Consider the following 16042-nt stretch of genomic DNA (forward strand, 5'->3'; position numbering starts at 1 on the left):
GAAAGTCTTCCTCGCCAATGCTCAACAGTAGGTGTCTCATCATGTGCACCGTCAGAATACCCCAGACAGTATACTATAGCGCGGCAAAAGAAGCTGCAGCCCTCACTTTTGCGACGCCTTAACCAATCCAAACACCGTCTTCGGATCAGCTGTGGTATCAGCAAAGCAGATACCCTCGGTCGTCGCACCCAGTATATCCCAGCAAAGGATCTTCACATCAAACGGTAACTCCTCCCCAGCATCGCCATCCTGCACCGTCCCCGGGCGCTGCGTAATGGCGATAATCGCACTTGTCCCCGCATAGCGCACCGATCCCTCCTCTCCACACCTATTCCCAAAGACAATGACAATCTTCTTTTCCTCTGCACATTCGGCTTCATGGCCATCAAATCCTAAGTCAACATCGTGGCGCATCTTCTCCCTGACTAGAGGCCAAAATCTCTGTATCCAGTAATTAAAAGTTTGCAAATCCGGCTTATCAGCCAGCGCATCCAGCTCCTCCCGGCTCATAAACGTCGTCCAGGCCATCGACAGAATAACCAGCTGGGACTTGGAGTTGATGACCCGATTCGCGAACTCCCAAGCCGTAAAGGGAGCTTCAAATTTATACGGGTTGATGTCCATACATATCCCAAACGACGTAGCCACCCTGGACGTCAGCACATCTCCTCCAGAGGAACCAGAGTTAAAGACGAGCTCGTGGAACCCTCGCTCCGCCGTACCTTCAGACGCCCACGTCTCGTCCGTGAAGTAGAGAAACGTCTTGCGGTAGTTCAGGAGCACCGCCCCCTCTTCATCCACAACAAGCAAGGAATTATAGTACTTCTCCTGCGGTTGCGCGCTACACTCCCCACCTGCTGCTATTTCAATCTCGGGATACCCCACGCACACCTTACACCTGAGACGCGTAGCCGTCTCACGGGCCCAAGCAGCTGATACGCCCTTCCCCGCCGGCTCAAGGAACGGCCGGATGGCTTCCAGCGAGGGAAAATTGTACCCTAGCCAACAAGAACATGTCACCATTACAGATCGGATAGGGGACATCACAAAACTAGAGCCCACTGCCTCCTGTTCCTAGGTACTCACCCGTCAGAGCCAGTTCCGGCAACACCAGGAGGTCAGGCTTCAGGCTCTCGATCCCGGCTTGAGCGCTCCCAATCACAGTGCTGCTGTTCAGCAATTCATTGGCCCTTTTGATATTGCCGTCGACGTCGCCCACCCTCGGGGCGAACTGTAATGTGGCGATTCGCATTCCTCTATGTTGAGGCCTAGATACCTGCGCTAAGCACGAGAGAGGGACTGCCGTCCTGGCTCTTGGCAGAGCCGAGGCTGTAGTAAGATGCCTGGTTAGAGAGGAAGAGGTGAAATGCCGTTGGAGTAGTCCAACATGAAAAATACTGTGGACCTTGGTTGAGAAAATTGTGCAGAATTAATGACTTAACTGTCCATTTCTGAGCAGTCAAGTCAGCAAGATAGCTTGGATATGTCTTGTTTTAGAAGTTTTCAGTTACAAGATGTGAAAGGACAATACATGCGCCCATTGGAAACCGGGATATGGGATCATGTGACTGAAAGATACCTGAGGCATCGGCACGATCCATATCTAGTGATCGTCTCTAGGTCTATGTCTCCCTGTGCTTGAACAAATATTTCGTTGCAGAAATATAGGGTATTCTTATAATGCAGTTATGTACGACACACTTCCATCGCCGGCTGCTAAACTCCAAAATGTAGCAGATAATATCCCTTATCAGAAGACCAAAATCCGCAGAAAACGCCGTCGCATAATGCAATCGAGATGAGAACTGACAAAAAAGTTTACAGCAAAACAGAAGATCGCCATGGGCTGTTCAAAGCTGCAAGGCTGACGTGAGCCTTCGAGATTATGAAACAGAAGGTTATGACAACACCTATTTCTTGCCTGCTCCTTTACTTTTCTTCTCCGGTGTGAAATTCAGCGGCTTATATGCTAGGCCCTTGCCCCCGGTAAGCCGAATTCTCTGTTCCGTTCGGGACAGGGTACGTCCTAGTCCCAAGTCTCTATCAGGGGCAAGAGCAACATCGTATCCATTGACTTGGTATGAATTCGGCGACTGACTTCGGGAGAAAGAGTGCGAAGATGAAAAGCTGCTGCGCGGACTGAAAACGGAGCTTCGAGGCTCCGGGTATGTCGACCAATGGTCGAGAAGCCTCGGCCCGCTCCTGAGTGATTCTGCGGCAATCCGGGCAGCGGAAAGAAGGAGTTCATCTTCGTCAACTTGGCGAGGCTTTGGAACTTCAGGTTTCTCCTCCTTTGTAGGCTTTCGAGCTGTCATGGCCTCAATCCGTTCCAATATGGGAAGTTTGGGAAGAGGTTTAATTGAAGACAATGCCATAGACACTTTGCGTGGAGTAGGAGCCTCAGGTTTGGCTATTTTGGGTGCCTTTGGCTCGCTCTGTTTCAGTTCTTGTTCATCTTCTTCGTGGAGAATGCGCTTGCGACTTGTCGAGATGGTCTGTCGCCTTTTATCGGCAGCTTCTTTCAGGGTATCTAGCCACGCAAGGCGTCGTTCAACTTCTAATGCTATTATGCATGTCAGAGAGACCTGACAGGTAAAAGGAACAGCAATAGATGTGGCCAAAAGTGCAACTCACCTGAGTTTCCGTCTTCCTTTGCGGTCGGCTCATGGGAGACGCGAACGGAAACACCTTCTTGAACAGCACCCACTGTGCTAGGTTCTGCAGGAGAGGGCGATGTGGCGCTAATGGGTTCAGGTGAGCTAGCCTTTGTGAATACTGGCTGAGGTTGCTGCTGCTCAGCGACATCTTCCACACGAGGCGGCACAGGTTCGTCTGCTGATGCATTCTGTTCTAGGACTTCCTTTTCCTGTGGAGACTTCAAACTCTCAATCGCATCGGCTGGTTTCTGTTTGGGTGCCTTTGTCTCCACAGGCTTCGCAAATGAGAAAACATTGGTTGAATGAACAGGGTGGATGGCTGCCGGTGAATCTGTCGAAATCGTTAGAATCCACAATGATTCCATGCTAAGGACGATGTCGTAGGACAGATGAACGTACCGTCTTTCGCTGGAGCGAACAGGTTACTTGCTTGCGCAAACGGAGACGGTGGGGACGTGGTCTCCGCAGGCTTGAAGAGACTTGGTTGAGGCTTTTCAGCTTCCGATTTTTTGGGGAGAGCATTCTGACCAGCGAGACTGAAGACAGAGCTTGAAATTTGCGGAGCAGAGGATGGCTTGCCAGTATCAAAAATGCCTGTCGAGGGCTGAGCAGCAGTCGGGCCAGGAGCCTGACCAGGTCTAGATATTGATGGTGTTTGAGGAAGGCCGAACGGTGAAGCCGTAGGTGCTGTAGAGGGTTGGAAGAGGTTTGGTACTTTGAACTGGGAAGTAGCCGATGCAGGGGTTGTGTCAGACTTTCCTGGCGTAAACTTGTATGCTCCTGTCGAAAAGATCGAGGTTGGTTGCTGACTACTGGATGCAGCAGGCAAGGTTGCGGCCTTCTGCTCAGTCACCGGCGTCTTAAAGGTCGTAAAGGGCGAAGATATGCTAGCAAATGGGTTAGAAGGCGCAACTGTGGGCGCTGTTGTGGCACCGGCTGAACCAGTGCCAGAGAACAAGGACGAAAAGGTCTTGGCCGGGTCGGGAGTTTGGGTCATATTGGTCATTTGTTCAATCGAAGGAATCGGATTGCTTTGCGTAGGTGTCGCTTCTGCATTTGTTGTACTCTGTGAAAGTTCTGTGAATGCGTTGCGCAAGCTTGAAGCTGATGCGGGAGACTCAGTAAAGACACCACCCTGCGAGACATTACCGTTCGTTTGGATGGCTGGAGGTCGCATTTCATTGTCATCGTCACTCACAAAGAGGGCATCGTCGTCTGTGGGCGCTTCTTGCTCGGGGGCTGGTAGTGCCAGTGAGCGCTGCGGCAGAAAAGAGCTGTCGATCATTCCTAGAGTTGCCGCTTCTTTTATATTCAAGCCGAGTATGATCGCAACCATGCTTCTGCCTGCTCGCTTCGACTCGACATACTTTTCTGAGAATGAGTGTTCGGAAGACGGCTGGAAGGCTATGGATCCAATGTGTCAGTCGAAGTCAGATACGGCCCACATTGAGACGCCTAATAGTATAACTGCCTTAATCCGGTGGGGCGAAAACAGAGCCAGTGAACGAAGGAAAGAAGGCGAGAGCGTTGTCGAGATCACACGTACCAATCGAGTCAACTGGACGGTTGCCCCAGTTGAGATAAAGATTACCATGAGCATTTTCAGCAAACTGTAGATCTTGCTCTTCACAGAATCCAATTGTTTGGCTGTCGTCATCAAAGTGTAAGACTTTGGTCAGTTCGTCAACGGTCCACTCCTCATTCTTGTGCTGTTGAGAAGCGGGATAACGACAGTATCCTTTCCATATTGAACGGATAGCCGTTTGGCGCATGTGGTTGAAATAGGTTTCAGCAACACAGGCCATCAGATACGACACAGCTGGAGAATCAACCAAATTAAAAAAGCGTGCGTAGAAACCCTGTGCAATGGCGTTGGGTCGTTTGGCATCCAGGGTGCCTTGATACTCCCATGTGTTGCCAGCAGCGGCGAACAATTCAAGGGCTACTTGAACCCGAGGCGAACTGCGTAGCTCTGCAGGCCATTTCTGGACACGGGCTTCTAAATCCGGTCGCTGGTCGTGAATGGAGAAGATAATGTAATAGGCCCGGAACTCGTCCTCGTTGGGAAACGCGATGCGCCCTCGATTGTCGTCGTAATAGTACATCAGCGACAACATGGTATTGTTGAGTTGTTCTCGTTCCTGGTGGCGGTCAAAAGGCTCTTCGTTTGCAGGACTAGAGAGTAGGTGAAGAGACACTATGTGGAACCGGGCTATTCTCTCCAGGCATGTGACTGCTATCTTCACGTCCTCCTCCTGGGTGAGCTGCTGCACGGAGAAATCGTTACGAATCGATCGTGTCCGATCCCAGACAAACTTGTGAATCAAGCCAAGAGGCTCAGAACCACCAAGGATATGTCGAATCAGATAGTTGGTTGACTGAAGAAGTGCCTTCGGTGTGCGAATATCAGAAGGAAGCTGTTCGTCGTAGCCGGCAGCTGATCTTCTGAAGCGTTTGAGCATTTTCGTTTCCATATTCTGCAATGTGTTTGTTGCAGGATGAAGAAACTACATACAGTCAGTTCTTGGATAAGCACCCATACGACATCATCTGTCTATACCTTTTCGCTTTTGTCTACCATCTTTTGGACGATGCGCTCAACCCGCTCAAAATCGGGACACATGCTCGTGCAGGTGCCGACGGGTGTAATTGCTTGATTCAGGGAAGTAGGTTGGTTGGGATCCGCCATCTGCCCTTTCCTGATTGCCTGTTCCCTTTGCTTCGCCCTATCAAGCTTGAGCTGCAAGCTGTCAGTCTAGAATCCCTGGCCACTGGTGAAAATCCAGTATGGAAGAATGTCCTACCTTTTCATATCTGTCATTGTAACTGTTCAGAATTGCCATGTCTTCCACTGGCACAGCAGAGCCATCCACGCCATTCGTTCCATTTGACGGAAATTGTAGTCGAGGGTCTCTGCTAGAATCGACCATACTCCCAGCAAATCCAGCGGGTGTCCCAAATGCACCAGACGAGCCATTCGCAACACCAGGAAATGCCGGTTTCTGCTGCGGAGCCTGTCCACCAAATGGAGAAGAAGTGGGTTGGCTCTGCTTCAACTGGGAGAAAGGCGATGCGGCAGCTCCTGCGGGAGCCGCGTTTGAGTCTGGTTTGCGCCAGGTGTTAGTTGCGGGACCAGTGCCTCGGCCATGACCACGGAGAGATCTCGTTGCCGACGAGGCTCCTCGGCCTCGGCCACGCGCGTTGAATGATTTGGACTGGTAGGGAGTAGCCCGACTGAATGATCCACCGCGCCCTCGACCCGCCGGGGCCGTTGTTCCATCTTTCTGGGCGAGGCCAGCGAAGGGGTTCGCTGGGCCTGCCATTCCGGGTAACGTGGTGGTAAAGACGTTGACAATCTCAGAAGCTTTTCACCAGGAATGCCGAGTCGTAGTTTGTTCGTTTATCGTCTTCTTTGGAGATGGAGGTTGACTTATGGGCTAAGGAAAGGAAGCTGGTGAATCAAGTATCCTAAAAAGGCTGACCTCCAATAATAGTTCGGAGGGCGTAACAACGCAGTTAGTTTGAGAAGCTAATGGAGAAAGACTGTCAACTAAGAAGCAACACAACGGAGAGGGAAGATAATGCCAGAACTCAAAGTGGTCACGCATATCGAACTCCAAACCAGGGAAAGCCATTACGCAATACCTTTGTATCTCACTTTACGGCCTGGACGCGTTCAAGCGAAGAAAATGAGACTGCTGAGAAGCCGTTGTCGAAGCTGGTCTCGTCGCAGATGTCGCCGATGGCCGAACGCTTCGACTTTGCGGCGTGAGGAGATGTGACCTCCGTGCCAACGGCCATCGAATCGCGGCGCGAACCCGCTGGATAAACAGTTACGGAAACTTGTCGCACAGTAATATGCCGTCCGTCGAATCCTCAGTTCATTGTTATTTGTTAGGTGTCGTAGACCGGTGGGGAGAGGCAATATGGGTTCTTTGTTGCCGTCGCTCATGCAGCTCTGAAGGCTCACAGCCGCGGGAAGGCGTCAACACTCGCGCCAACTGATTAGGTGCTAGCGCCACTTGCCGCGCGTTTAGATCCATCCTTCAAGCTACTCTACGATTATCCTCCACTTTAAAGGCCGAAAATCAAAAATAGTGATCATTGTATTTCGTACGACAAAACTAATCCAGAAAGCAATCGCTGTTATAATGAAACACCCTCATGCCTCGTTACCTCTCATTCAGACGATCGGCGTCCAAAGAGAACGAACTTCGCCACAAGCGCCTCGCTGCTAATTGTCTAAATCATAATTAAGAAAAAAAAATTGAAATGAACAAACACAATAACATCACCCATATTTGCATCTCACGCCATCTGGCGCCATCTCCAACAGAATTTTTGAATGTATGTATAAGGAAGAAAACATAGTCAAACATAGAACAAGCAACGAGTATATATACTAAACGAAGAATTGGGAAGTCATTGACAGGTACCTGCCATATAAAACCACAGAGCCTCCAGCATTCGATGTGACATGGCAGTCACTTGACGTGGAACAAGCCGCATGGCTAAGTCGCTTTGACAACAAAGTCAGGGACTGAGAAAGAAGCAGAAGAAAAGTCCGGAAAACAATCATCAGTGAACCGAAACTCCAGGGCTGCAGGAGAGTCATAGCAGTGGTCGAGGATCAATCATTTAATATCATGCATGTGGTCTATTTTGAGTCCAACCGTCCGGATTCATCCGCATGTGGCCACATCAGCTAGAATGAGGGGCCTGCTGCGATGGATCACGAGGATGACTGAAAGATCCTGTGCGGAAAGAAGGGCCTCTCATGCTCATGCCATCCATGCTTGAAGGTCTGTCTTGAGGCAGGTTCGGCAGGCCGTGAGCCATGTGAGGCATTTCCTGGGGATGAGACGTCGGGGTCATGGGAAGCTGATATGACATAGTAGGCTGAGACATGGCGTGACTGGGTGTAGTACCATACTCCATTGGGTTGAAGAGATTCTGTCGGAACGAAGGCGTCCAAGGGTCGAAGCTGGCCGAGTGCTGCATGGGCAGGGGTGCTTGGCGGTGGTGGGAAATCGGCTCCGGTGCTGAAGAGGTGATGGGTGCCTGTGTCAGGTAATCAAAAGCGGCAGGTGTCTCATTCGGGCTGACCAGTGCCGTTGTTGCAGGGGTTCTGAGCATCTGCTGAGATGCATAATCTTCGGTATACTCAGATGTCGTGGGAAAGAAGGTCCGATCATCCCGGGGCGTTTCGCCGAAGCTCAATGACTCGGGTAAAGGAAACAACTGGTTTCTGTCATCTCCCATATTCATTGGGCGACTTGGTGCCGCCATGCCCATGTGTTCGACTGGGCTCGACATCAGGCCGGTCGAGTTCATCTCAGAGTGGTGAATGGGCAGTGCCTCATCTGCATTATCGTCTTCTTGTTCATGCTTCTGGTCCGGATCCACATTGGACTCAGCATCTTTCTCTTTCGGGTTCGACTCTCGGTTGACAACGTATACGATCGTGTTGGCATCTGAGGCTCGTCAACAGCTGTCAAAATGAAATTCCATGGACAGAAATTGCCACACGTACCAACTTCTCCTCTTTCATAGAGTTCTTCCATCCTCCTCACTCTGAAGACCTCGTCCAAGATTTGGAGTCTGTGTGGGCCTCTGAGCTGCCGCTTGCAGTCGTGGGCAATTTCCTGCAATTGATCCGTGGTAATACCGAATCTTCCAAGCTTGCGGATGATATGAATCAACAGAGACAGGCGTTCTAAATATGTCAGCAAGTTTACTTGACAGAGGAGAGTTTCTGGGGAGGTACACGTACGATCCTTTCGAAGATGGTCAGGCTCCTTGTGAACCACATCGGCGGGCCACCATTCGGGCTTTGTCTTTTCTGGGTCGCCCTTCTTACCTGGAGGGGCTCCCGCGGGGGGTTTACCTCCGTTGTAGGGGTGCTTGACTTGCTTCCTTGGCTCGATGAACTTAATGAATGCCTTTGCAATCTGACGACAGTTGAGCTGCTGGAAATGCTTCAAGGATCTCTCATAGTAGTCGAGGACTTTAGGAGTATCACCGATTTCAAGCCCGACCATGTCCACTGATCCACAAGAGGGCGTTTCCTCAACGGGGCTTGAGAACTGAACGGATGACGGCCCACCGTACATAGAGTGGGCTGGGGAATTTCTGCGCCGCTTGTTCTGACGGTAGGGCAAGTGACCAAGCGGTTGTTGAGGATCATAGCTATATGGTGTGGCACCGGCACCTGACAGCCCTGTTCAAATGAGATCAGCGGAAATATCGCACTTGTGTGTAGGGGATCTACATACTTCGAACCATGGGGCGCTGATACCCGATCTTGGCACCGAGGATTTCCAAAAATCTTTCACGGACTTCGGGTGTGAAAACAGTCCCATTTTGCTCCTGGATAGACGGAGACTCCGTTACCTTGAGTCTACCCATGTTGTCGAGATAAATCATGGCGTAGTGGGCATAAGGGATGTTGATCGACGAACGCACGGAGAGACCCATGGGCTATGTAGGACATGAGTCAACTCCATATGTCTTTCCGATACCGGTCTCACTTACCGGGACATTATCCCAGCCGTTGACATCGTCCTGCATGCATGACGCTGGCCTTTTGCTGGAGCCCACCCCAGGAGCAGGTGCGGTGAACACCATTGTGTAATTTGAGAGGTTGACGTTGACAAAGGTAACACAGATCGCGGTTGAGCAGGTATATCGTTGGATAATGTGGAGTTGAAGGTTGCTCAGGCAGTACGGTTACTGAATTGCTCAGAGGTATAGATAGTGCTCAACGCATGAAGATGCCGTCGAGTTCTGGGCGAGTATGTAGCTGCGATGGCGGCAATATATATTGTCTTGGAGGTCTTTGTTCTATCTTCCAACGAGATCAGAACCAGATGATCCGAGATGGTGATGAAGCTGCAGAGATCCAGGTCTGGTGAAGCCATGGCAGGACGCCAAAGGCCGCTGATTAGCTTTGGTTTGACACTTGGAAAGATGCGGCATGCCAGCAGCCTCAAAGGGGAAACAAGATACAGCAATGAGAAAGGCCAAAAAATTGAGATAAGAACGTCCAGCCGCAAGCGAAAGCCAGCACTGCGGTTCGAGTCCGTGACCCCGCCATCTGCTGTAGTTTGCTTCTGAAGGCAGACAAGCCATTTCGGGGCAGATCGACGCCCGTCAAACAGAGTTGAGAGGGGATAGTATGCGTGACAAGTGACGACATGCTACTCACAGGATGCACCCAGCCGAGAACAGAGATCAAACACCCAACGGAGTTCGAGAGCACGCAATCAAGATCGGCCCGCGAAGGTGGGAGATGCTGCAAGATGGATGCTGGCAACCGATTTCGTCACACAGATGGCGGGGGTGACAAGCAGCAACAGAGTTGGAACTAGATCAAGAGTACTTTGCCCTTTTCTTTGTTTTCTCCTTCGGGGCTATGTACGGTAAATGGGAATGATGACACGAAGTCAAGCCAAGAGAAAGGACAATCGATGATTGACAGATGAGAAGTTACCAATAGCTCAAGGGAACACTCGATACCCTCAAGGAGAGAAGAAGTAGATGAGAAGAAGAAGGATTGGAGCTCTGGGACGGGGGAAATGGCAGTTTTTCAGTGTTGGCGATGAGAGATTGGAATGCCTGTGCATCTGGATATTGATGATAGCGAGAATATAGCCACTGGGACTTTTTTTTTTTTTTTAATTTATTATTATTATTATTTCCTTATTTTTATTAATATTTTATTTCATTTTGTGTTTTTGAGACCCCTCTCTCATAGTCCAGCTGCCATCGAATTGAAGGGCCGTCCCGATTTGGCCATCTAAGACTCCAAGACTCCAACTTAGTGGATGACCCGCCAACATGGATGATCCTGGGAGCGCATCAAACTCGAAACGCAAGATAGTCTACAGCTGCTAAAAAAGCACCGGTCCAGAGCTGCGGGCTGCATCTCTGAGGCAAGGACATGCAGTAGTAGGGCGGTATCTGTACTTCTTTTATTTATTTCTTTTTATAAATTACTATAGTTGTTGTTATATGAATTTATTTCCTACTTATTTATCGAAATTATTCCTTTTCTTTTTCCTGCAGCCATTATTCGCATGGACATTTTCCTCATATTTACCCATCGTTGTAGATCGTTTTAACCACCCCCAAGCCTTCTGCTCTACTAGTAGGTAGGCTTCGTTTGGAGGATGCCATTCAAAAGCACCGTGGCTTACGGATGGTTGCTCCATAGCCATAGTACTGGCACGCTGGTTTCTAGATTAGACATTTAAGTTCAGACTCGATGTCTATAGAGTACTCGCGCAGATGGCCATCAAACGCACATCTACAACAAATGATTACTATAGCCTGCCTGGGAGGAATCCACCCTCAGTCTGCCAGAATAATTAGTCGTCCCTAGTCTATACAGTACTCAACGGATATTTTTAAAGAATGACAAGAGCACCAGAGCCTTGATAGCAGGATCGGGAGTTGCTTTATTAGCAGATCAACTAGTTTGTGGTTAGTCAGGACTCTAACAGCCACTTAGGCCCGGGGATGGAGTTCCTGGGGCGCCATTAGCAGTGGCCCCCTCGTCAGTAAAGACGGTCTTTGGCAGCCAGTCGCTTCCCAGTAAAAATCGTTTGTTTTTCCAGACACCAGGGGATCGGGGCTGTCAGTTGGAATTGCTGCCCATGCAGTGGTAAGTTACCACTGGTAACTCATGCTCATCTGTGCTTCGACGTGCTTTCATGGATATTGCCTGTGGATCAAGTTGGTTGACATTTTTCCCGCACTGAGCGCCATGCTATGGAGCAATATTTCTTCTTTGCCTATGGATATCGAATCCCGATCCCGCCTAGCCTCTTGTTCAGTACTTCTGTCTAGTCTTCTTCAGCGCACAATTCTTAGCATACCTATCCATTCTCTTCCGTACTGCCCCCTCTACTACAGTACGTGGAGTACCTCAAACTGACAGAAACCTCGGCTTAATCCTTCCAGTATTCTCCATCAGTTTCCCCGGTTGATTTGCATACTGTACGACATGACTCCATATATCAACCAGAAAAAAGTCTACCTACCGGAACCACAACCAGGATTTGTAAACAGACTTTGTCTCTGAAGAAAGAAGATACCGTGCACAGGCCACAGACCCGTTAGCTTTTACTTTCAGAATCAAACTTCAGGGCGGTTTTCCTTTCGCCCAGTCCCACATCGCCCACGCTTGGACCAGGTGCTTTGCAATCTAGCCCCAAGTAGTAAGTGTTAGTCATCCAAAGCTCTGCATCTAGCCTATCCATGTGTCTTCCATACCATGTACTGCCCCTCTACGTGCATACGTACAATTACAGCGCAACAGCGACGATCCAGTACATCGTACAGTACTATGTGGCTGAGTTTACTGCACCTGAGCATACCTGATACGCAGAATCCGTTGCCCTCGACCTCGAAGAGGCTCGGAGACTCCCAATCACCGCCACAGTTCAGTTGATCTCTAGCCACATCCTGCATCTCGCACATTGTATGGGATGACGCACGCACAATCTTGGTAAATACCCCGTACGCTGTATTCACCGACAGCGAGATCCCCCTCGCCACCATGTTGTTACACTCATCGAGCTTGTAAACTCGAATTCAAGCTTTTAGCCGTCTCCATGATTGACCTCACGGCTCTCCCATCGTACTTCTGCACACACATTAAGCATAATGGCATCATACTGAACAGGGTTACTGACAAGGGTAAGAATTCTGATATTCTACGGAGTTTATCCTATAGGTAGATTCCATTACGCCCAAAGGGGACACGAGTGCGAGTAGGGAACGGATCAAAGTACCTAAGCTACCTAAGGTACAGACTATGACTACGGACCAATGGTGGATTGGATTTGGTGCGAGATTACAGGTACGATTGACCAAGGAGAAGGATCCGGGGCCGCCCTGATCATGGACGGATCTTATCGACTTGTGCCCCGAACGCTAGTCGAGGGGCTATGGGCCAATCAGAGAGCTGGGGAAGCTCCTTGGGCGGTTTCTCCAGAGGAAAGTCGGAGGGGAGATGGCCCTGAAGAGGCTTGTGCATAACCCGGCATCCTGGGAAGGGGAAAATCCAGAATCCAAATCGGTCGTAAGCTTTTAATCCTTAGAGTTTTGGCTTTTGTACGATATTCTGTCTACCATGAAGAGTTCGAAATGTTATTATTGGAGGTTCGGATGAAGAGCGTTTACTGTTTTGAGCTACGAAGTACAATGGGCTTATGAGATCCGAATCACAAAAGGGGGTAATTCCATGCGCCAGTTATGCGCCTAGCACAAACTACTGACTAATGTGGACAAAGAAAAGAAGACCCTAGAATCAATATGAGATTTGAGTCGACAAATCAGGACGGGGGAGCAGTTTGAAAGCTGGATTCTAACAGTGACATTTTCCTTTTCCTTGACCGGGGGTGGCATCCTCCATCTAATTACGCAGTGGTTCAATAGGGCCCAGTCAATTTGTCACTATTACTTGACAGTTAAAAGAGTGCTCCGTACTGGGTACTATGGTAGCAGGGACAACGAAAAAGCAATAGCAGGAAAACCAAGGTCTCGGACTTTGATGTCAGATGGCAGCAACGTTGACGTTCGTCTGCTGTGTCAGGCTACCTGCCAGTGACCTCACCACAGCCAATGCGATTTCATCAGCCATCTATTCGCGACGATCTAAGAGATAATGTCCTCGATTTTAGCCCCAACCCTGGACGAGTGCGAATCCTCAACGTCACTGCCTGTCACTGAGTTAGCTTCTACTCAACCCGGGATCCAGAGGAAAGGTAAAGTAAACCCCGAGGAGCATAAAGTCCGATCCTTAGCCAAGCCCAGATACGGCTTCCTCATTGGGACAATTTGTCATGATGCGCACACTAGTAACTAGTTTGAGAGCACAGTACTTAGTACGCATATAAGCGTAGTCATGGGAAGAGTAATAGTTAGTAGTCGTGGTCCGTGGATGTACTTCGGGTAGCCCGGGTTTTTCAGGCACCACTGATATGGTAACTCTTATAGTCTATCCTTGGCTATATCGCTAGTAACCGTCTAAGGGCTGACAGGCTAGTTTGACCCTCAAACAGTCGAAATGATCTTCGAACGCACAAACGTCAACGTTGCAGGATTTGTATTTGGGCATCAGGAGTAAGACACGATATTCAGCTAGAGCATGGATGAGGTCCAGTAGAAGCTCAGGAATTACCTCCCAGTCAACAACAAAAGGGCGAATGCTACCTTAATATCACTCGGAAATATATTTAGTAACCTAATAATCAACAGGACCATCATCCACAATCAAGGCGCATTTGGCGATACTCCACTATCATCTCATGACACAGAATTCGCTGATAAGATCTCATCGATCCAAGTTTATAACACGGTTGTATATTTCGATCAGGGATAAATCTCAAACAATTGTTCATCAGAACTCCCAAACAGAGTCGTGCAGAAGTACTCTATCCTTAATGATAGTACATAATGACTCTGTTGCTTCGAGTAGATTGATAATCACCAATTCCCCTGCTCTTTTCTTCCTCCTTTTTTTTTTTTTTTTTTTTTTTTTCCTTTCAGCCGTGCGATTCAATACGAGGGCCATCATAAAGTACTATCTATTTTGTAGATATTAGATACCCTAAGTAACTGTCAGCCAAGCGAGCAGATGACCAAGCCCCTGACCGACCTTACCTGCCAGACTCCCGAGTTTGATTACTGCGACAGGGTTCAGAGTCTAGACCAGTGGATCAGGACCATTTATTGAGACAAATATTACGGATTGACGACCTGGAATTCAGGCATAATTGAAGACGCACAGTGCATGATCTCTTCAGGTTCGAACTGCTCGCCAGTTGGCATGACTGACCGATGACATTACTCCATACATCTGGCGATGTCAATCGTCAACGTGGCCAAGCGACAGACTCTGTACATGGGAACGGTGTGCAATATAACTGTATGATATACATGATGTAAGGCATTGTGGAAAAGGCTCACCGCCACGTTGGTTGTCACGACTCATGAGGAACGTTGGTGAAAAATTCCAATCATGCATGGCTGCATGCATATACAACCGAGCAAAGTCAGACCTCTAGCCTGCTTAGCTGATATGACAGTGACAGTTGTCAGGCGAACGTTGGTCTTCTTCACTCCCAAGATAGACCAACATAATTTCTCTGGGAAACTCCTCACCGATCATAGTGATTTCAGTATAGGCCATGGTATCTGGCACGGGAGCGAGCGCTTGCCGCGGAGTCGAAAGAATGAAAAGTACCAAAATGTCGACTCGAGTCCAATGCAGCATGAATTCTGACTGGCTGCTAACCCATACACAGGATGAAACGGAACCAAAGATCCATTTTTGGACATTGGATGCTCGTATATCAGGATTCAGGAATGGTGGGGTACTTTCACCATGAGCCTTGATCTAGGAGATCAACGTGTAGCGAAAAGAGAGACTGGATTGCTCGTTCTATTGATTAACAGCCACTGAGCTCTTGGATAGGCCTACCTATCTCCGGCAGAAAGGCGCTACTATCTCTAGTTCCTGAGCGATGTGGGCGTGTTTCCCACCGTCGGTAGCTGCCGTTACCATAAAGGGTAACGTACGCAAGCCTTCGGATCCTGTCACTGTCAGAAGAAGCGAGTGGCTTCCCAAATAATGGGCACAGGGGGAGACTAATTCAACTTCGAAGTCCTACAACTCCGCGGGATTGCGACCACAGCCTCTGCCGCGTTGGTGGATTCATACGACAAGGATGAATGAAAATTCCCCGATACACCAGTCCATCGCCCATGACAAGGCCGACGGGCAGATCCCGCGCCTGGTGGGGGATCGTACCTATTCATGGAGGAGACAATTAAATGAACCAATGACGTTCCGCCGTAACCGAGTTTTCGAGGGTGGCTCTTGCTAAGCCCTCAAGGCTAACGGAGTAAACAGGTTGTTGGGGCAAGCTAAGTGACCGGGGAGTGATTCACCGAGTTCAGGATTACCTACTGTTTGTTGGGAATCTTTGCAGGGTGCTCAAGAACGCGAAAGAAGAAAAAGGAATGATACATGCGCAATCTACGGCGAGAATACGTAGTTCTACACTATTGCTCTATCATCGAACGCCTTGATGTAAATCAAGAAAAACGCATGCAGATACCAATCATGCAGCAAAGCCCTATTGCGTCATTGGAAAGGTCAGATAGAGAGGTGTATGGATTAAAAGTCTGCGGGACTGCTAGGAACAGGATGGAGGGGGAGTTAGTGAGTGGAGTTTGAGAGAGGGATTCGAAATCGAGCCCAAGATTGGGTCACGTTGGACCGGGCCGGGTGGTCTAAAGGAAATGGATACGCAGCTAATGATAGGTAGCGGAAGGCCTTGGGGCTTGAGGTTTGCCGTCATCCGCAGTACTTT

At 49.3% G+C, this 16042-nt stretch overlaps 4 protein-coding genes across 4 annotated transcripts; all 4 read right to left on the minus strand.

The window, feature by feature from the left end:
• Positions 1-102: 102 nt before the first annotated feature.
• Positions 103-1252, minus strand: Aspvir_004333 (putative protein N-terminal asparagine amidohydrolase; the record flags this gene model as incomplete). Its single annotated transcript, XM_043267562.1, has 2 exons — positions 103-998; positions 1087-1252. 2 exons carry the CDS (start codon positions 1250-1252, stop codon positions 103-105), a joined length of 1062 nt encoding a protein of 353 aa, XP_043123497.1.
• A 658-nt stretch (positions 1253-1910) lies between these two features.
• Aspvir_004334 (putative leucine permease transcriptional regulator (SAC3)) lies at positions 1911-5980 on the minus strand (the record flags this gene model as incomplete). The annotated part of the gene is made up of 6 exons (XM_043267563.1): positions 1911-2563; positions 2635-2988; positions 3057-4061; positions 4204-5164; positions 5218-5397; positions 5462-5980. The coding sequence occupies 6 exons, from the start codon at positions 5978-5980 to the stop codon at positions 1911-1913; spliced, it is 3672 nt and encodes a 1223-aa protein (XP_043123498.1).
• Positions 5981-7358: 1378 nt separating this feature from the next.
• Aspvir_004335 (uncharacterized protein) lies at positions 7359-9284 on the minus strand (the record flags this gene model as incomplete). Its single annotated transcript, XM_043267564.1, has 5 exons — positions 7359-8131; positions 8191-8373; positions 8431-8877; positions 8933-9137; positions 9192-9284. 5 exons carry the CDS (start codon positions 9282-9284, stop codon positions 7359-7361), a joined length of 1701 nt encoding a protein of 566 aa, XP_043123499.1.
• A 2492-nt stretch (positions 9285-11776) lies between these two features.
• Positions 11777-12221, minus strand: Aspvir_004336 (uncharacterized protein; the record flags this gene model as incomplete). Its single annotated transcript, XM_043267565.1, has 2 exons — positions 11777-11865; positions 12038-12221. 2 exons carry the CDS (start codon positions 12219-12221, stop codon positions 11777-11779), a joined length of 273 nt encoding a protein of 90 aa, XP_043123500.1.
• Between the last annotated feature and the right edge of the window lie 3821 nt (positions 12222-16042).

The sequence above is a fragment of the Aspergillus viridinutans genome (assembly GCF_018404265.1).
Source record: "Aspergillus viridinutans IFM 47045 DNA, scaffold_2, whole genome shotgun sequence".
NCBI classification, from domain to species: Eukaryota; Fungi; Ascomycota; class Eurotiomycetes; order Eurotiales; family Aspergillaceae; genus Aspergillus; species Aspergillus viridinutans.